General features: G+C 44.4%; 3 protein-coding genes across 6 annotated transcripts; 2 read left to right on the forward strand and 1 right to left on the reverse strand.

Moving 5' to 3' along the window:
* Window positions 1-10,549: 10,549 nt before the first annotated feature.
* On the reverse strand, window positions 10,550-11,969 carry LOC122612306 (MIP18 family protein galla-1). Its single transcript, XM_043785825.1, has 4 exons — window positions 11,472-11,969; window positions 11,296-11,408; window positions 10,834-10,984; window positions 10,550-10,767 (listed from the first exon to the last, which is right to left on the reverse strand). The coding sequence occupies exons 1-4, from the start codon at window positions 11,764-11,766 to the stop codon at window positions 10,670-10,672; spliced, it is 657 nt and encodes a 218-aa protein (XP_043641760.1). The 5' UTR covers window positions 11,767-11,969; the 3' UTR covers window positions 10,550-10,669.
* Window positions 11,970-12,348: 379 nt separating this feature from the next.
* On the forward strand, window positions 12,349-15,085 carry LOC122612305 (maternal protein exuperantia). Of its 2 annotated transcripts, none has more exons than XM_043785823.1 (5): window positions 12,349-12,509; window positions 12,775-12,951; window positions 13,028-13,180; window positions 13,259-14,564; window positions 14,871-15,085. In XM_043785823.1, exons 2-4 carry the CDS (start codon window positions 12,802-12,804, stop codon window positions 14,537-14,539), a joined length of 1,584 nt encoding a protein of 527 aa, XP_043641758.1. In that variant the 5' UTR covers window positions 12,349-12,509; window positions 12,775-12,801; the 3' UTR covers window positions 14,540-14,564; window positions 14,871-15,085. The 2 variants fall into 2 exon arrangements, with proteins under 2 accessions (XP_043641758.1, XP_043641759.1); XM_043785824.1 differs by having other exon boundaries at window positions 12,363-12,509; window positions 12,789-12,951.
* Window positions 15,086-15,854: 769 nt separating this feature from the next.
* Window positions 15,855-20,791, forward strand: LOC122612304 (protein fem-1 homolog B). 3 transcript variants are annotated; one of them, XM_043785822.1, is made up of 7 exons: window positions 17,670-17,704; window positions 17,784-17,883; window positions 18,194-18,476; window positions 18,583-19,325; window positions 19,403-19,818; window positions 19,884-20,110; window positions 20,168-20,791. In XM_043785822.1, the coding sequence occupies exons 1-7, from the start codon at window positions 17,685-17,687 to the stop codon at window positions 20,329-20,331; spliced, it is 1,953 nt and encodes a 650-aa protein (XP_043641757.1). In that variant the 5' UTR covers window positions 17,670-17,684; the 3' UTR covers window positions 20,332-20,791. The 3 variants fall into 3 exon arrangements, with proteins under 3 accessions (XP_043641755.1, XP_043641757.1, XP_043641756.1); XM_043785820.1 differs by lacking the exons at window positions 17,670-17,704; window positions 17,784-17,883 and adding an exon at window positions 15,855-16,240; XM_043785821.1 differs by lacking the exon at window positions 17,670-17,704 and having other exon boundaries at window positions 17,719-17,883.

The following is a 20,791-nucleotide window of genomic DNA, read 5'->3' on the forward strand; positions in this document are numbered from 1 at the left end:
TTTTCAAATGAATAGTATAATGTGTATTACATTTCTTGTCTTAAGAGTATATATTGTTTGGAATAATAGATTGCAGTTACATGATTCCAATTCATGAGGCTTCTAACATATTTGCCAAATATTAAATTATTAATTTTCGGCTAGAGTGTAAAAACCTATACACCATTTTCGGTTAGAGTGTGAAAAACTATACACCATTTTCGATTAGAGTGCGAAAAACTAGACACCCAATCAGCAATCAATAAAGCATTGAGTTCATGCATTTGGTTCAAAGCGGCGCTTTAATTTTAATACCCATATTTTGATTTGCCAATTGGTTGGCTTGCGAGCCAAACGCATATAAGCTCCACACATGCGGACCATGGAAATCAGTTGGCTTAGTAGCGGCCAAACCATATCAAACCCGCTTAGCCCAGACCATCAGCCAAACAAAGCCTTTGCCCAAAAATTCAGAGTAATTGGCCAGATGTCAGAATGCATGGTACCAAATAGTATATATATCGCACATAGGCGCGCAAATCGCGGCATTATGCGCCCAATGCACGCTAAAAAAAATGGGATAAATAAAATTTTTATTGGTTTCAATAGGGACCAAATCTGTGGTATAACTCAAGCATTTTAGTTAGTGCAAATGCTGAAATAAATACAGTTTACATAAGAAAAGCTAGACCTGCGACTTTCGAAATTTAGATAGCCATTCAAATAGATAAAAAGTTGAGTAGTTTTTGTAAATTTAAGTCTGCTCTTTAGTTTCTCGCAGTGTACACCCAAAGGATGCCAACTGGCGCTGCAGTTTGCCATGCGTGTTTCGCACAAAATGCGATCAGAGTCGACAAAGCGACAAGTCGGCGTGGCTAATTCGATTGCAATCCGATGAGGAGACCGCATTTTGTCGCCGCTGCAGGCGCGCAGCTTTAAAATGCCGCCGAGCTGAGCTGTTTAGGGGAATCATTTTTGTGAGCGCCAAATACAGAGCTACTCAGATGGGGCAAAGATCTGAGATTAACACATCCGCCGGATGTCTGCGGCGAAATCAATTGAGAAGTCAGGTGTGGCAGGTGTGGGGCCCACTGCAAATGGAAACAGAGCAGAGTGCCAGCAGCAGAAGCGAAAATCGTTTTGTAATTTGAATTTGATTTTGATTTTGGCAAACAATTTTCGAATGCGGAAATTGAAAGCGCACGCTGCGCGGTAAAACTTTCCGGCTCTTACGTAATTACGTAAGCGGGTGGCATCAGATAGAATAACATGCTGCTGCAGACAACAAAAGTGTGTTGTTTGTATACTCGTACGTACAGTATACAACGTACATTCGCAACGAGCTGCAAATGCTCGAAGAAAGTTTCGCGGTTCTGCCACTTGCCAAATTGACTGACAATGCACAAGCGCATTTAGGAGCATATTCACCCATATTCACCCGACCCGACACAAAGTTCGCATAATGGCTTAGACGCCATCCTTTGGGAGCCTCCCGCGCACTCGCCTCCATTTAATTGAAGTGAAATAACATTTTGTGTCAACGTCTAACGAGTAGTTCTCAACGTGGTAGTAGTTGCAACTAGCCCCACCTCACCTTTCCCTCCCTTTGGCGGCAATCCTAAACTTTGGCTGCAACATCTGGCATACGTTGCGTATGCGCAACATTGAGCACGCTGGAAGCGTAAATGTGTGTTGTGCCGAGCAAATCTGTTGCAGAGCCAAGCCAACATGCAATTTGCCACACGCCTGGCCATGTCCTCCAAAGGGACTCCAAGTGGATGCCACTGCGGGTGCGGGTGCGTGTGGTTTAAGTCGTCTTTAATTGAATCCCAGCCAAGATGACGCCAGTTGGACGCAATGTGTGTGCGGAAGGAGTTCAACTAATGAAATCTAGATGGTAGATAACTTGTTGTATTCAGGGCAATTGAGCTTTGCTTAAAAACATTACGGAATCACTGTCAACACCATTGACACCAACTTTTGTTGTGGATTGTGGTCTGATTTTGGATTCGATTCAATTGACATTCAGAATGGGAACCACAAATGCATTTAATCAAAGTTAATAACATGAATGTTTATTGAACTTAAACATAGCATTCATCGGTTTTCTTGCAACGCCGCATTTGATTCAGTATATGAGTTTTGCGATTTTTGTCTACGGACTAGTTCAGCCATTAATTGTGGGTCACAGCTGTCCTTGAGCCATTTCGCGCGCAGGACTCACATCCTTCGAACGCACACTTCAAGGACCTCCGCACCGCCAACCAGATGGCGACACATTTGGTCAAGCTTTGCATGTGACTTATGCTTCTGGCGCCTTTCATTTTAATTCGTTTAAGCTGGAGATGCGTGCCGCACCCGGAGGAAATGTGGAAAAAGGATGCCGCACTCGCCTCACAGTGCCACATGTCCGAGCAGCTCTGCTCCATTAAGCTAAGTGCCGTGCGAGGAAGAAGAAGAAGGATCCTGTGCTCGCTGCAGGATATGCAATGCATTTGTCATTGCGGAATGCGTTTTAGCAAATGTTGGCCACGCTTTCAAAATTACATAGCACAAATACCAGGAGACGGAGATGGAACTGCTGCCCGGACATTGCTTTGAAGGAGCCACCAACTCCTCACCGAAACTACTGATGGTGCTACAGTTTTTCCAGCTGCACATGGAAAATACATGATCAGATAGATTACCACTTCCAAATAAATATTACATTAAGGTAAATTTACTATATTTATATAGAATTTTATTAGGAGAATTTAATGAAGAGTCCAAACAACTCTTGTAATTATTTTATTTATGGCATGCAATGTAAGGCATGCTTTCTGTAACCGACTTCTCTCAGTGTAATGTTGCTGGTGGCGATGTTGCTTTGCTGCTGCTGCTGCTGCTGCTGCTGATGTTGCCTCAGCCTTTGTATGTTGCTGTGGCGGCAGCTGAAATTAATATTTGCACTCAAAATGCAATTTTCCAGGCATTTCCTCTCCTTTTCGGAGGTCCTGGCGCAATGAGTTGGCTGTTGTCACTTGTTAGAGCTGATGTTGCCTCACGTACATGCCGGTGGTTTTTTATTTTTATTTTTTTTTTTTGTGCCTTTGTGCCTCGTGCAAATCCCGCCCAGAAACTCCGGATGCCTGGCACCCGTTCATTTTGCATTTTCCGTTTAGCAGCGTTGGCAATGCAGCGTCGCGTAAATGAATTTGCCATTTCTCATGGCTCCTCATGGCTGCGACGGCGACGGCGATGGATCCTGGAGCTGGCCAGAGATTCCAGGCTCAGACGCGTGACATGACCATTTGTCAAAGCCGGGCTCGGGCCGGGCAACACAGGTGCAGACGCCCACATTAATAGTTAATTAAGCAGGTGTTGGTGCTGCTGCTACTGCTAGTGCTGCTGCAACATGCCGGCATCTGCAACAATAATTGCATTATTCATGGCCTGTCGCATGTGCGGCTGCCATTTCGAGCAACTCAATTTCATAATAAGTGGGTCTGTAATGGCGTAAACAACAGCCAGCATGGCAACAACAGCCGCCAAGTTCAAGAACTCAATTAGCCCACGAACAAAAACACACACAAGACGCGATGGAGAAATGGTGAAGGGTGTATGGTGGCGGAGAATGAAGTCAAGGAGCCACAAGGCAGCTGGGGGATTCCCAGCGAGAATCCTGCGCCACTGTCATCGTTAATCTTACATGCAAATTCATATTAAAACTATGCCCTTGCCCCATCTTCGCGCAGCTGGCGCAGCTGAAAAAAGTTGCTAATTTTGTATGCCAACTGTAAGGGTGCTTTGAGCCTCTCTCGACCCCTTTTTCTCAGCCACTGCATTGCGCATTGGTCCTCCATGCAATAACATTTTGTTTATTTCAACTTTTCTGCTGATGGCAATGGCGATGGCGAATTTTTCCACGGTACTCGTACGTCTGTATCTGCATATATCCGTATCTGTATCTGCATCTGTAAATATATTACGCAGAGATGAGCTCGAAATGATAACGTTCGAGGAGTTCAATTAGCCATAAATGGACTACTTAAGCAAAAAGGGCTCAATGAATGCATTTCCCAAATTAAAAACTTGAAAATTCATAACAGGGATTTCTCTGAAGGATTTTCTCATTGTAAACTTATTACGTATCTCTTTTCCCAGGATGGTGCCTAAAATTACAAGGATCAAACCACTTTTCATCCAAAGAAATAAACGTAAGCGAAATGGCATAGGATGTAATCGAAACTGTGAAAGAATATAAATATAAGTAATAAACAGGTACCGTACATACCATTGAGTCTGGTTATAGTTTAACGGGTATCTGATAGTCGAGACTCGCAGTCCTCCTCGTGTCACGCTGCATTTTTGCAATGTCAATGCAGTGAGTAGGATTTCACATAGCGTCAGAGGAAGTTTGACTCGCCGGCAGCCACGAAAACAAACAAACAAGTAAACAAGTATGAAAAATGCTAATGAGCCTCCACGTAATTAAAATCACACACCCATATTTGCGCACAAATGCACCTACGTACATACTTGTAAGTTACAAACAGGTGTGCAAATGCGCCATCCTCGCCGTCGCAGATGCAGTTTCAACTAATTACAATTTTATTAACTAGAAATCGAACTGACAACTGCCAACTGACTACTGTCAATCCCCCGAAAGCGAATACCCGCTCATTCAGGAAAGGGACTCGATTGCCAGGCAAATAGTTGGCCGAATGTTGGCCATTCTGAAAACATGACGCTTCCAATCTGCATGGCAAATGTGGAACTCAAAGCCCGTTTTCAAGGCCAAAGCCAGGCAATCAAATACGTATGCATTTCGCCAAATATCGAAAAGTTGCCTAGGCATAACTTGACACTAATCCCCAGGCAGAGAAAACAATGAGCAGAGTGCCCTACATTTTGTTGGGGACTTTGGAAATGCCGGAAATGCTGATACAAATATATTAAAAAGTTGGTTAAAAATGTTATATACAAAATTCGAATAATAATGATATAATGATAAAACCCAAATCCTAAATATCATTGGTTTTTGAAGTGAAAATATAGCTTTTTTAGTAATAGGACTTTAGTAAGTGAAAGATAAGAGATATGAAACTGATAAGCCGTATTATTGTAGCGCATCTTGGCACAGATTTGCTTGCCAACCCACAAACACACTCGTCCTTTGCCTTTTCCATCGTGTAACCAATTTTATAGAGTGTGTTAAAGTAAAAAATTATACAGAAATAATATGGCAAAACAACAGGACAGCAATGCAAAAAAAAGGAAGGAAATGAAGGGAAGGGAGACGATGGCAGCCGCCGCAAAGGCAACAAATTCGAATGAAAAACTTTCTAATGAGTCGGCATTACAATTTCAAATTTGTTGCGCAAATTATTATAAAAGTTTGTGTGTGAGCAGAACAACATACTGAAAGTTATATGTACGAGCCTGAGGTTGGCATACAAATGCCACAATAATAATTTTCAAACACCGCCCACCCCCCACTCCCTCCAAAAAGGGAGCAGTTATGAAATCCAGGAGTCAATTGCATGAGGAGTAGCCTAGTTTCGTTGTTGTTTTCGGTTTGACTGCTGACTTTTTGCTGAAGAACTCGTTATAGTGCCCGTCGCCCAGGTTGACATTTAATTATTTTATTATTTAATTATAATTGCAGGAATATCTGTACGCCCCGTAGCCAGCGGCAGTTAAATGTTTATTCCACTTTTATGGATTTAAAATTCACTTTTTTCGCATCTTTTGCTGCACAATTGTTTTAGTGGCATGCAAATAAAGTAAGAAGTACATATACTCGTACATATATAAATGAGGGCAATGCGGGTCAGACTGGCCAAAAACACAATTCGCACCTAATTTAGTTTATTATTTCATGATTTCATTTATTTTTCGCCTGCGGTCGGCCGAAAATTGTCGGCCAAAGTGGATTAGAGTCGGTTTTGGGCCGTAAAAGAAATTTCAACTTTTTCGCTCTGCTTTTTTTTACGATGCGTACAAAAAATTGTTGCATGTCGAATGACAGTTGGCGGGGGAGTTGAGGGGCTGCGGGGCTGGGGAGTGCTGTTTTGAATATTTAAATCATTTTATTTGCCACGCCACTTAGCGAGCAGCTTTCAACGTCCATGGCAGCGAAAACCAGCTGCAATTCTTTCTGCTTTCGGCTGGAAATCAATTATTTAGGCAAAATGTCAGCCAAATCTGTGCTCTGTTGTTCTGTGTTCCCTGTTTGTGTCACGTTATGAATTTAGATTAAACAATTTTGCCGTCACATTGGCTGTGCGATCGTACCAATGGGAATAGAAATCAGTGCACAGGTTTTCAAACTCCAATTACTCACATTTGGCGTTCCAAACTTTAAATATACCCAATGGTGGTAAAGCGTATACATATAAATGTTTTTTTAGTTATATAAACAATTTCGCCGGAATATGGCATGTTAAATATTTTTGTTACACGCTTAGCTTTAGTTTTGTGCTTTCAAATGCTCGTTATATAAAACCACAATAAAATTGTAGGAAACCATAAAGCCTTTAATTAGTTGGGTAACCGGAGTAAAAACGTAATTAGAGAAGTTATTAGCCTGATTTATGGTTTAATTAGATTTCAGATTTAATACCAAGAATTTAAAAATTTCACTTTAAAAATGCGCACGGGAAATTGAAACTTACATTGATTAAATGAAGAAACGATTTAAATATGAAAGATTTTAGATGTATATCTAGTAAGATTTAACAATTTACTGTCAGTTTGTTCAAAGCAAACCCATCAATGAATAATTATAGTGAACGATTTGAGCTCCATTTCGCCCAGGAACCTAATCGATTTTCGATGTGTTCGAGCAGGAAAGTGAATGCTCCATGCCTCCATTCCATGGGAGCTGGCAAATGTCGAGCTATTTTAGACAATTATGCTCTGATTACACACGTTTTAGCTGCCATCGGACACCATTCCGAATCCGGATCCGGAACAATTGTTCGCTGCAGGAGGAAGAGTGAGCAGGAGGAGCAGGTGGAGCAGGAGGAGCAGGTGGAGCAGGGGGAGCAGGAGGTGCTACACCTGCACCTTTGTTAATTGCTGTTGCAGGCGTCTTCAGGCCAATGAGCTGGCGGAAGCTCAAATGGCACTTGCCGTGCATTTAACATTAGTTCGTTAGCTCCGGCAAATGGCAAATGGTCAACAGCAAAAAGCCCTCGGCAGCTGGGATCCAAAGAGCGGCGACCTCTTGGCCAGAAGTCAGCACGGCCAGCAAAAATGTCAACTTGAGGCCAAGAAAGGACTCAGACAAAGGCTTTATACACAAACACACACAAATATATATACATATATATATATGTATATATATGAATGCATGTATATATAGTCTGGAATGGGGATAAATGCATGGCAGGTGGGATGTGCGGCCAAAGGGTGAAGTATAACAAAAGAGCTGAAAATTAAAAAGAGACAAGCAATTAAAATGGCTTACAACCGGGCGAACAAGGGGTTTTGGCTTGTCGGGTGGGGTGGGAAAGGGGTGGCGGGCGAGCGGTAACAGCTGTAACTGTAATTGTTGCTGCTGCTGCCTCTGCTGCTGCTGCTGCTGCGGCATAATTGCCGACAGGATGCAACGCACGCGACCACTTCCGCTTGGCAGGCGCTTCATCCTCGATGGCCCTTCCGGCCCTCGTCCTTTAACCCACGAATCAGCAACTAGGATCAAGTCAAGTAATTTATGTTAGAAGTCAAACTATTTATATATAGTTTACAGGACACAATAATGATTTCAAACATAATGATTTCAAACATGTTGTCCAAATTCATTTCGTTTCAAAGTACTTGTTAGTACATTATTAATGTGAAATAATGTGAAATGTCAAGTAAAATAAAACCCATTTTATAAGCCACAATTGACGCACTGTGAATCAGTGGGTTAAGCAAAGCTTACTCAAAAGGCAGCGAAGAGACAACTCATAGGGCTGGCGCATTGTGCGCCCAAAATAAATGGCGAGTCGAGTGCAGCAGAAATTAATAGCAGTGCAAACAAGAAAATCCCCATCTGCGCCACCTTCACCGGCTCAGACGGGGCTCATCCGCAGCTCACCCGCTGCCTGGATGGCCGAAAGCAGGAGTCATGCCGCCACCTCCACCTCTTCATCCTCATCCTCACGGCTGTCTCTGCTGATGCGTAAGTTGTCAGCTGCTGAATGGCCAACTTCCCCTACACCTGCCCCCTCCTGCTGCAGCTCCTGTTCCTGATCCTGCTCCTGCAGACATCTGCGGCTGAATCTGGCTGTGGCAGGGCCTTCACCACTGACCAGGACTTTGCATAATGCGCATACGCCCCGTAAGCCCGTAGGCGGTTGTTCGCCATTGAGTGTTACTTCCGGTTTCAAGGAGCTGCGCCCCAACAGCTATGGCCAGAACCATTACAACAATTGGTTGTAACAACGCGAGCAGTAAGCCACCTGAAAAATAAAAACAGCAACTGCGATGTGAGGCGAACAGACCACGTATTACTTATTACGTGGATTTCAGTGGTGATCATTTAAAAGAGAAAGCTCTATATTTTGCAGTGGCATTCATTCAGTTTTGATTAAGTTATATTGTTATGTGATTTAAGACACACCCAAACTGCACTATGATTTAAGAAAGTCTTAATCCATTTGTTCTGATTCCGATTTCGAAATCAACTTCGGACTGAGGAGACGGCATACCCGCACAGGCGACTGGCTGCGAATCCAAGTGACCGGGGGCATGAAATGTGTTTGTGGGAGCCATAATGAAATACATGGCATATGCGGAGACCCGGATCGGGCGAACAATGTGTGAATGCAACTCCACAGCCGGTCGTGGCTCCGGCATCCTCATCCTGTGCACTCCCATCCGGATGCCCGCCATCACGATGGCAATCATAATAATGGCACACAATTTAACAGCATTGCGTATCGGAAGGAAATCTCGGTGGCCGCAATCTGTGCCTCTCGTCTTCTTCGGGCCACTGTGACTTGGACCCACCCGGCAACTCATTGCATTTGCCTACTTATGTACTCGACCCCGGAGCGGTGGGCGGTGGTCTGTGTGGGGTAGGGGCGTGGCACTGGGCGAACACTGCAGGTCGGGTTAAAATGGGTCACTTTGACCGCTGCACAAATGACAATTGCCGGTCAGCAAATCCTGGGGAATTGCTGCAGTTGTTGGCTCGGCTTAAATGCATATGCATTAACAGAATAAATTATGCATTTTTCGCACATAAAATTCTGTCGCAGTCGGCATTCCCATGACTTGCCATCCTGCGACATTGCCGGAGTGTCAACTGAGTCATTATGGCTCTGTCCCAGGTTTCTGCTCACGTGCACCTTGTGGTTATTTAATGTCTTACCTCGCTAGCTCATAACTCATGACTTAGTCATGGAATATGATTTGAAATAGAATAAAATATTGAAAATAAAATTGTAGGTAAATAACCAACAGAGGTTGTCTAATTATAAGTTATTTTAAAGTGGAATGAAAAGTCTTTTAAATCGTTCATTTTGTGGTTTATTCAATCTTTAGGTTCAAGCAAAATCCAATATACACAACACAATAGATATAAAATAAAAAGCAGACCAGTCTGCTTCCAATTACTGCTCACCTGAAATCTCTGGGCTGTGGGCAGAGGGTGCTCCGATGGCTTCGGTCATGGTCAGGCTGGCGACACGCAGCTGGGAGGCTTGGAGGCTCGAAGGAGCCCTTTGCCACTGGCTGCCTCTCCTATTTCTCCAGCGCCAACGTGTCCAGGCCGAGGAACGCTTTGATTGCAGTCGCCAATTAGCGTAATATTCGCAATATGCTTTTGTCTGCGCATTCATTTTTATTACATTTCCCTCGCTTTCTGAGACAGCAGCACGCCTAAGGGACACGAAGGGTCTGGCCCGGCTACCATTCCGCGAATATTGGCCAGCGGTGTCATGGCAAAAAGTTCGCAGCACCAGATGGTTTTAATTGCTGGTGGAGATGTTTTTTTTTTTTTTTGCCTAAGTCTTTGGAAATTAGTTTAAAGCATTTGAGCGCAAAGGCAAGCAACTAATTGATATTGCTTAATATTTATGGCTTGCCTTTTGGGGTGGAGCAGCGGGGTGTAGCGGGGTGAGCGGAAGTGCAGTGCAATTTAACAAATGGAAAACCCCGGAAATGCAAATTGGAGCAGAAACAGCGACAGTCGGGGCAACAAAGTGCTCACTGAAACCGGAGAGTTGCAAAGAAATTAGCCGAGTCGAATGTGTGTCATGCACTCAACTTAACAGCGCCAACGACAGGTGATTGCCCTGCGTAACGCCCCAAACATTTTCCACTCTTCTGGTGCTGATAAATCCGTGTGACGTGCACGCTTGCTTGTGCCCAACATGGCCGGTCCATCCATCGATCGGATTTCGATTCATTCACCCGCCATGACACCGTTGTGCACACGGTTTTCTTTTGGGCCGAGTGTCCGACGGCCATATCGTTACGGCCGAATGTAAACAATGAGAGTTGTTGGGCCCCGGGAACCTTATCAGTAAACATACGCGGGAAAAAATAGATAGGACGTTGAGCAATCGATGGTGGAATCACAACGCCCCAGCGATTAACAGATTTAAAGGGCTTTAATGCTAAGCACACAGTCCCTCACGCAGCTTAATAGTATACTTAATCCTAGACATTCCTCAAAAAATTCCCTATGTACAGCAAGATATGGCAAGGAGAGCTACTCCTCATCCTTGATGCAGTTCTCGACCAAATTCCGCAGATTGGGGTTCTCCATGGCAGCAGCGATGCGCTCCTTGTCATTGATTTGCTTGTTAACTAGGGGAAACATAGACATTTTAATTAGAACATATGTGATAATAGTATCTAGATTGTCTAACTTACTCTCTTCCTCGGTTTGATGGGCACCCTTTTTGATGTAGATGTCTAGTTTTATGTTGTGCGGAAGTCCACGTTCTACTTTCACGCGTATACAGAGTCCAATCAGCGTGGCCAGCGAGCAATGTGGCACTGTGGGGTTAAACTCGATGCGCACCTGAAATATATTAAAGTAATATACAATTCATTAAAAATGTTTCCCATACAAAAGGTTTATGACAATATGTGGAGTTATCTAAACAGAAGCATGTTTAGCTATGAGATTTATGAGTCCATGAGACATTTATGTATGAGATAAACTTAAAAGGCAGTTTGAAACTAAATCGCTGTACTTTCAAAATAATTAGGCAGATTCTAATTAACTAAAACAACAATTTCAATGATAGCAACTTGCGCTCCGATTTGAATTATGATGAAATAATGATTATGGCTTTTGTTAATGACTTCAAAAGACATTGAATAACGTACAACTGAGACATTTGAGCGTGTGGGCGGCATCACAAAGATTCCATCCTCATAGACAACGTTCAGGTCCTCCAAAGTGCATGGTTTCTCCGGATCGCGAATGCCGCGCAAGAGATCTGTGTAACGACATGAGGAATTACATAACTCTGTCAGAATGAAAGTGCCATTAAATATCGAACCGTAGATGGTTTCCTGCAGCTCCGTCGAACTCTTGTAGCCCAGTTCATGGAGCAGTGCGTCCTCCCCGAAGGCAATAGCCTCATCATCCATCGACATCTGGCTTGTTTTGCGCACTAACTCGTCGGCGTTCTGGCTGCGCTGGCCGCTCTTACTGATACTGGCACTGCTGCTGCTGCTGCTGCCCGTACCGCCCGCACTCCCACTATCACCGCCGCCGCACGACGACGTCACTGTTGCGACCGAGCTGGCGCCGCCGTCGGATTCGGAGAGCTTGCGCTTTATGTAGGACAGCATGTTTGGCACCTGTGCGTGTTGTTATCTCGCCCCGTTTTATCTTTACCGTGTTTCTCCTTTAGTGGATGATTACAGCAGCATAATTCGGTCAGCGGGTGCCCTATTTTCTTGGTATTTGTTAACTTTTTTGGTGCAAATTGTTGGAAATAAGCAATGGCAACAGCTGATTATTGTTTGTTTGCCGACCAGGGGTGCAGTGTAGCAGCTGCTATGCGGCCATCGATATATCGATAGTGCTATCGATGGCTTATCAACGCCGCCGCAAACATTTGAAATCCGTCAGCCCTGAGTTTCTTATCAGTTCTTCTCTGCGCTTTTGTCCAAATATTTGTTGTTTGTCCGCTAATTTCGCCGGCTAATTATTACTAAAGTTATGTCAACTTGCTGAAATACAATTTTTCATAATAGCAACTGCAAAAATATTTGGGAAAAAAAATTAACCAGCACAGTGGGCATTGTGGCAAGATGTCGCCAAGTTGCAGCTACTTAACCCATCGTACTTAAGTCAAATAACTTCGATTAGCAGGCTGTGCATATGTCAAATTTGCGCAATTTTCCTAGGCCGTCGGATGCATTAGCGAATAATTCATTACGTTTTAGTTAGTCGTACGAATTGTTTCTTATTTGTGAAAGCTCGTCGAACAGAAGCAAATTTCGCTTTAACCTTTTGAAAAATAAAGGAAAAAGTTCGTAAAAAGCGAAAGAGCCCATCGAAACCAACACGAAGAAGGAGTTCAATAAAGGTGAGTGCAAAAGAAAAGTGCCAAAGTGTGGTGAAAGTAGGCACACATACATATATATATACCTGTACATACATACACAAGTGTGTGCAAAAGATGGCGCTTCTGGAAGAAGACCGTTAGTTCTTCCAGAAGCTCGGGTTTAATAGACTCTCGAAAATTTATTGCCCGTCACTTCGTAGCGAAAATCTAGTGAAAGCGGTTCGCGATTTGCAAAGGAAATCAATTCCTTGATTAGTCAGCTAATTTCTTTTTCCGATTTTTCAAGATTGCTTTCCGCAGATCATATAAGAAAATGGTTGCCGATAATATCGATGCCGGAGTGGCCATTGCCGTCGCCGATCAGTCCTCATCGTCTGTGGGCGTTAAGGAGGAACTGCCGGCCGGCAATTACATCCTGGTGGGCGTGGACATCGACACCACTGGACGTCGTCTAATGGATGAGGTATGTAAATGACATGTCCCTTCCTTCCGTGCAATCTATCGTTCGGTCCTAACCCCACTTGCGTTAAACCCCACAGATTGTCCAGCTGGCCGCCTATACACCCACCGATCACTTCGAGCAGTACATCATGCCATATATGAATCTGAATCCAGCTGCGCGCCAGCGTCATCAAGTTCGTGTTATTTCGATTGGCTTTTATCGTATGCTGAAGTCGATGCAGACTTACAAGGTGAGTCCAGTCCATTAAATAGTGTAATTTCTAGTCGTAGAGCAGAGCTTAAAAACCCACATACACATATCCTTACAGATCATCAAATCCAAGTCTGAGATCGCTGCCCTCAAGGACTTCCTCAACTGGCTTGAGCAACTGAAGGCCAAGGCGGGTCCCAGCTCGGACGGGATTGTGCTTATTTATCATGAAGAGCGCAAGTTCATTCCCTACATGATCCTGGAGTCGTTGAAGAAGTACGGCCTGCTGGAGCGCTTCACCAAGTCGGTGAAGTCGTTTGCAAACGGCATCAACCTGGCCAAGGCTTCTATAGGCGATGCCAACATCAAGCACTACAGTCTGCGCAAGCTTTCCAAGATCTTGTCCAGCTTCAAGGAGGACGACGCGGCTTGCTCTGCGTCCACATCCACATCCGGATCGGGATCCGGATCTAGTACGGTGTCTGATTCGGCATCGATATCTCCCAGGGAGAGCACCGTGATCGATGGAAGCGACAAGCAATCTGGCAAAAACGGCGTTCAGGTCGAACGAGAACTGTTTGACGGTAATGCCAGTGTTCGTGCCAAATTGGCCTTCGATGTGGCCCTTCAGCTGAGCAACTCGGACCGTAAGCCGGAACCGAAATGCTCGGAGGCAATGGAGAATATGTTCAATGCCATACGGCCATTTGCCAGGTTGGTGGGCTCCGATGTCCAGGAGCTGGATACACAGAACGAAAATTTGGAGCGCCAAAACTCCTTCCGTCCGGTGTTCCTCAACTACTTTAAGACCACTCTGTACCATCGAGTGCGTGCCGTGAAGTTCCGCATTGTGCTGGCCGAGAATGGCTTCGATTTGAACACGCTAAGTGCCATTTGGGCAGACAAGGGCACCGAGGGCCTGGACATGGCCCTGCAGTCGATTGGCAGGCTGAAGAGCGAGGACAAGACGGAGCTGCTCGAGCTTCTGGACAGCTTTTTTGATCCCAAGAAGACCACATTAAAGCCGGTTGTCAAGGCTAACAGCAGCAACAATCGCCGCCGCAATCGTCGCGGCGCCGGGCAGTCGGTCAAGAACGCTATGCCATCCAGTTCCCGATCGGCTAGTGCCGAGTTTGGGGCAGGAGGTGACAAGTCGCGTAGTGTGTCCTCGGTGCCAGACTCCACTACCAAGACTCCATCGCCAAACAAGTCCCGTACGCAGCGTAAGCGCAACTCGCGTCATAGCTTGGGTGCAACCCCCAATGGACTAAAGGGGGCGGCTGATATATCCTCCTCCGGCAAGTCTGAGCTCAACAATAGCGCTCCACCTGCCGTAACCGTAACCCCGGTCGTGGCACCACCCCCACCAACACCAGTGGCCATCACGGCCTCCAACTAAAATCCAGCTCTGGTGAATCCTTAAAGTAAATACCTTATAGAGAAGCCTCTGCTATTTGCTTTGTAGATACAGTAGTTAACGAGGGCTAAGCTCTCGTGTAGATTGTTGATTAATTTTATGAATTACATACACTTGTTTGTATTTTTAATGGATTTTTTACGTATAATCAAAATGAAAATCGAAAAGTAAGAAGTGAAATTATATATTTTTAATATATTTTCATTTATACTAAACATTTTACAACGCTTAAGCTAATCGTTGGAATCGCAGCTTTGCCTCACGCTTTCAGAATTTCGGCATGGATATTCCTAACTTACATTTGCCATTTCAGTAAATCAAAAAATGGATGATCAAAACACAAGAAGACAAGGGGCAGAAATGGATATATAAAAAACAACATACGAACTTTTTTCCTTTTTGAAGATCTAATGCAGACAAGCTTAAAATTCCAGTGGAAGCAAATTTCCAGTGAACACAACTCGCACACACAACTCACGAGCACGTTAGTGTATCGATAGTGTGAATGAACCGTGACTGTGACGTAAACAGTGACTGTTGAATAGTGATGACACAGCTTCAATTGCCATTTTTGAAACGAGTGAATTGTTAATCGAGACGTTAGAAAACTACATTGTGCAGCATAGGGAGGATGCTGCGACCACTGTCAACTGAAGAAACTATATGCAAGAAATAATGATGGAGAAAAAAAAAAAAAAAAAAAAAAAAAAAAAAAAAAAAAGAAAATGTCAACTGAAGAAACTATATGCAAGAAATAATGATGGAGAAGAAGAATAAGAATACAATTAAAGAACTCGATGCTGCGTTTAGGCATAGTTTTCCATGCGAACCGATGCACAAAGTCGCACCAGAAAGGGCGATTGGAAAAATATGATCCAAAGAAACGCCTCGATGAAAATTTTCCATTGGACAGGCCTGTCGAACCACACTATCAGAACTCTATAAATATAAGCCAAGACATATCCAGGCCATGTCCAATGTAGAAAACTTTCACATTGAAGCTTAAGAAAAGGCACGAATATGCAAATTACACAAATTTTATACAGTTAAAACCTCACGCACGCACACGGACGCACGAAACATATTCAATACCCTAATCGCACACTCAAAATCACAAATCGAGAATGAAGGGTGTGTAAATCTAATTTAGTATTTCAAGCTGTATTTCATATGTTTCATATTTACCATCAAAAAACAAATGTAATATGGAAAAACGCGCGAATAAACGAACGATAGTAAATAATGGTCGGCCTATCGCATAGTCACTGTTTTCACTTTTGCAGGTGCACCGCTATGTGTGACCGTATTGCCGCCTGGCCTGGAAAGAGTGGGCCTGTGTGGGATTGCTTCCATACCTGGTGATCAGTGATCACCGATCAGTGCAACATCTTCTAGTTCCCGGCCATAATGGAGGTCGATCCCGTCGAAGAGGCGCCTCTCGACGAGGCGCACACGTCCATATACGACGGCTATCCGCCCGATTTTGGGTACTTCAACATGGCCCACGGAATGCTGGTGGAGATCTCTGAGGAGATCCGGGCCAAGTTCCCCCAAGAGCCGCGTCTGCGGTTCTCCCAGCTGAACAACCTTCACCTGGCGGCCCGCAGTGGCCAGATGTTGAGCTTCGTCGAGATTTTGAATTCGGTTAACTGCAGGGCGGTGCAGACCCACCTGGTGAATACAGTGAGTACTCGATGGATGGAACGGCTTTTTGCGTAATGGCCAGAGTTTACTACTGCGTCATTAATGAAAATTGCCGCCGCACGTATACGTATTATTCGGTTTATATGTAAAAACAAAATCTGCTGCCGCATAGAGCGAATCTATACACGCTCCATTTGCTGGTTTTTTGTTTCTGCTTTCGGTATTTACTTGGTTGGTCATTGTTTATGAGAGAGAACGAGGGAGAGAGTGAGATGGAGATCGACTGAGAGAGGGGTAGCCACATGCTGTACAGGCAACACCCGCTAACAGCATTAAAGCTTAAAGTTACCAAATTTGAACTTTTGAAACTTCAATAATTAAACATTGTTAAACAGGACAGATTAAAGGAATTTGTCAATCTACTTGAATATAATATGCAATAATTGTCAACACATCTTTGTTGTGAAACTTCTGTTCTTCTAAGTTGAAACACTATTGTATAAAGGCATTTTGCGAGTATCCACTGTTGTGTTTATAACTTTACTGCCTGCCAAAAAGGCAAACAAATCGCAAGGGAAATTAGCTGTATATGGTGCAAGTTTTTCAATTAATTACCGAACAATACAGATCAAAATCCTATTTAAGGCACCGAAAGTCACTGTCGCAATGAATTGGATATCGAGTGGATGACACTCGGTCCATCTTTAACCAATTACTCAGGAATGGCGTGGCTATCTGGACACGGAATTGGCCTAGTGCCAGGCCAAATGCTTTGCAGTTTCCTGAAATCGCCAGTTTGAGATGTGCGTTTATTAATTTGTTTATTAACAAAATATTTTCAACACCTTTGCTGTTGCGTTGTAATCTAATCGAACTTTGCAGGAAAGCCATTGATCCCATAAATAGTTCAATGGAGTACACTTTTATTGCATATTGTTTATGATAAGTATATGCTAAGTATAAGGAAAGATAAGTAATTGGAATGAAATGGATTGACCATCAACATTTTTCAAGTACTAGAGATTTTGTAGGTCATTTTATTGAAGATCTTTTGAAACAGGAGTGTGTAAAATGCCTAAATTGATTTTCTGTTGATGCAGCCATGGGTTTTATTTAGTTTCTATAGACACTTTTAAATAGTACTAATGCTCAAGGACCAAGATATTTTTACAGTGTAGCAGTGCGGTTGACTTGGCTTCCACCCCCACTTTTATTGTCCTATCCTCTCTCTCTGGGGCTGCAATGGATTGCAGGAATGCAGGCAAACAGCTGCGGGCGGTAAACAAACCCTCAAGGACCTCTCTCCTTGAACAGCTGTTTGCTCCTGCGCAGGATCTATCGCTGCCTCTCCCTGCGGTTCAACCCCCAAAATGCGGGAAGCGTATGCAAACTTAGGGTTGAGAATGGAATCGTGAGCCTGGCGAAGTTTTATCGAGTTTTTCGGTGCTGTCAGTTCTGTCAGTTAAAATTCAGATTCCAGGCCATGCACGCGGAGCTGTATCGGTAATAGATGGGTTTTTAAGCCCAAGCTCATGCTGAATCTGATTCCAAACCAAAATGGCTTTTCACAAACTAATTGCAGCACTCGCAAGCGCTGGTATGAATCCGCTTGGCCAGGAGCAGGATTCTGGCGAGGAGCCAACGACACGCTTCCCGTCACGAACTATATCACGTATCCGGCGGTGAGTGTCCCGGGCCAGCAGTTTCTTGACCTACATCCAGATGCTGCTGCTTCCGTCCCACAACGCAGTAGCCAAGTTTATGGACTTTGGCCTGCATTGCGGATTTGCCCAAGTCGAATTTCGTCCATGTAAAGCACAAAGAACAAAGACAGCGTGCATGGTCTTCCCAGAGATTTTATACCTCACGTTTATCACTTGCGACGCACTATTTTCGTCCAACCTTGACTGTGAAACGGCTGCGCACGCACATCAAATGTTTTCGTTTTCCTTGGCCCCTCCAATATTCTATGTTCTATATTTTCCTCGCCAGAATTTTGATCAGCCGGATGGACAATCGCTAACCCCGCTGACCATGGCCGCGATGTCGGGCAATGTGAAATTCGTCAAGACCCTGCTGTCGCACTACGACGTGGACTTGGAGCGGGAGTGCAATGTCATCTTCGACGGAATGGTGGTCTACGGAGCCACCGCCCTGTGGGTGGCTGCCGGCATGGGGCATCTGCAGATAGTCAAAATGCTCGTGCAAGCGGGAGCGGCCATCAATCACAATACCAAGGCGCAGTCGTCGCCGCTGAGAGCAGCCTGTTATGAGGGTAAGAATTAAAAATCTCACAATACGGAAGTGCTAAGAATTATGCAATTTATTCCGTATATATACACATAAATATGGAAATGTTATTAATGGGATTATTTCCACAGGTCGATTGGACATCGTTGAATTCCTAATTGATAATGGCGCTGACGTGAATGCCACGAATTTGTTTAACAACAACACGCTAATGATTGCCGCCTACAAGGGTCACCACTTGGTGGTAAAGACCCTACTTCAGAATGGATCGAGGGCCAATGATCAGGCGCTGTGTGGTGCCACTGCCTTGCACTATGCGGCGGAAAGCGGTCACCTGGACGTGGTGGTAGCGTTGCTAGACCATGGAGCCACACTAAAGAAGAATGAGCTGGGAATCACACCCGCCTTGCAGGCTGCCGAACGTCTCCATGAGGATGTCCTGGAAGCGTTCATCGAACGACCAGGACTGATGAGCCTAGAGGAGCAGATCACAGCGTTGGAGCTTCTAGGAGCCACCTATGCGAATGACAAAATCAAGTACGACGTGAATAAGGCCTATTGCTATCTGCTGCGAGCTATGCAGCTGCGGTACAGCAATCCGCGCGGTGTGATCCGCAAAAAAGTACTGCCCACAGTGCCCGCGTACGACAATTGGTTTGAGACTGAAAACCTGCCCGAATTGCACGCCATTAAACTAAATCATCACTCCATCCACATGGAGTCGTTAGCCATAAGGGAGCGCATACTGGGCCGCAATAATCCGGAGTTGCCGCAGGCAATTATCTATCGAGGAGCTGTGATGGCCGATCAGGGAAGATTTTACCAGTGTCAGGTGCTTTGGAACTACGCCATAGATCTGCGAATGCGCAATAATGTAAGTTAGCCATTCGTGATTCCAATACATGTTTGTATATACAATGGTTCTTTGTTTAATCTTTTATCTGTTTCTAGGTATCGGTAGATCGGGATCTCTTACGCTTCGCCCAGCTTTTTGCTCAGATATTGCGTGTGGAGAACCACAATCTTACGTTGGATCACGTTCTGCCAGTTTTGGCCAAGTGCCAGCTGGAGATCGAGAACAATAAGTTTAAAATTAAGGAAGCCAGACCCAACACTTGCCCCAGTCTATGGCAGGATCAGAACAATCAAAACTGCATTACTGCGCTCTATCTAATCAAAATCGTTACACATTTGGCGCGACGCAAGAAGGATCAAAACATTGACGAGGAACACATCCAGCAGTTATTCCTCGTCGTACGCAAGTTCATACAGAACGACACTCGCCTGCAGGATGGACAGACATTGCTGCACATCGCAGTCAATGGAGTGATGCCCGTGGACGAGTTCTACACGAATGAACTGTGCAGGTTGGTTTTAGCTTCAAAAAGGCTGTTCTTCAGATTTATGACTATATTATTCATTCCCAACACAGATTTCCCTGCTATGCCACTGCTCTAGTTCTAGTACACTGCGGCGCCTCCGTGGTTGCAGTGGATTCGGCTCGTAATACCCCGCTACACATCCTAGTGACCAAGGTAAACACCTCGCAGGATCGCCAGGCGGAGATGGCACGCATTCTGCAGCTGTTCGTCGAGGCAGGAGCCCATTTGGATGCAGTGAATGCGGCGGGGCAGACAGCGGCCACGGCCTGCAAGCTGCGTAAGTATAGCAATTGGATTCCACTTGACCCCAATGCTAAATATGTTTGACTTGCAGCTATATTGGCCAATCGGCTGCACGCCCACCAGAATGCCCACACCAGCCTCAAGTGCCTGGCCGCACGCTCCATAGCCACCAACAGGCTAATCTTCAAGGGTCTGATACCCACCCAACTGGAGGCCTTCATACAGATGCACAGCGTGCACAAGGTGCTGCCGTAGATAGTCAGTGGCATGAGCCGCAACTGAAGTAATTAGAACTGTGAATACAATAAGCCACGTTGGAACACATTTATATATCCATATATACAAGCTTTGGTGTCTGTATGTACGATATATATAGAATTTAGCGACTTAACTTAGCCAAAAGAATGCAAAGGGAATGTTTTATTTTTTGTACACATTTTATTTAGTATATTTCACTCTTAATTTATTTACAATTACAATCTGTAACAACTGCACACGTGGACTGACTGTTTGTTTGTAATCATTAATCATAATCATAACTATTAATCATACTTATGTAAAATCATTTTGTACATTTTTTATGTAAAACTACTATTATTCGCAGTGCAAGAGGGCGCAGGCCACCTACGTTAAATCAATCGAATTGATTATGTTTTCTAGGTGCAAATGAAATAAAAAACCAAAAACATATGTAAATCACAGCTGACCAAGACAA

The sequence above is a fragment of the Drosophila teissieri genome, chromosome 2R (assembly GCF_016746235.2).
Source record: "Drosophila teissieri strain GT53w chromosome 2R, Prin_Dtei_1.1, whole genome shotgun sequence".
In the NCBI taxonomy this organism is placed as follows: Eukaryota; Metazoa; Arthropoda; class Insecta; order Diptera; family Drosophilidae; genus Drosophila; species Drosophila teissieri.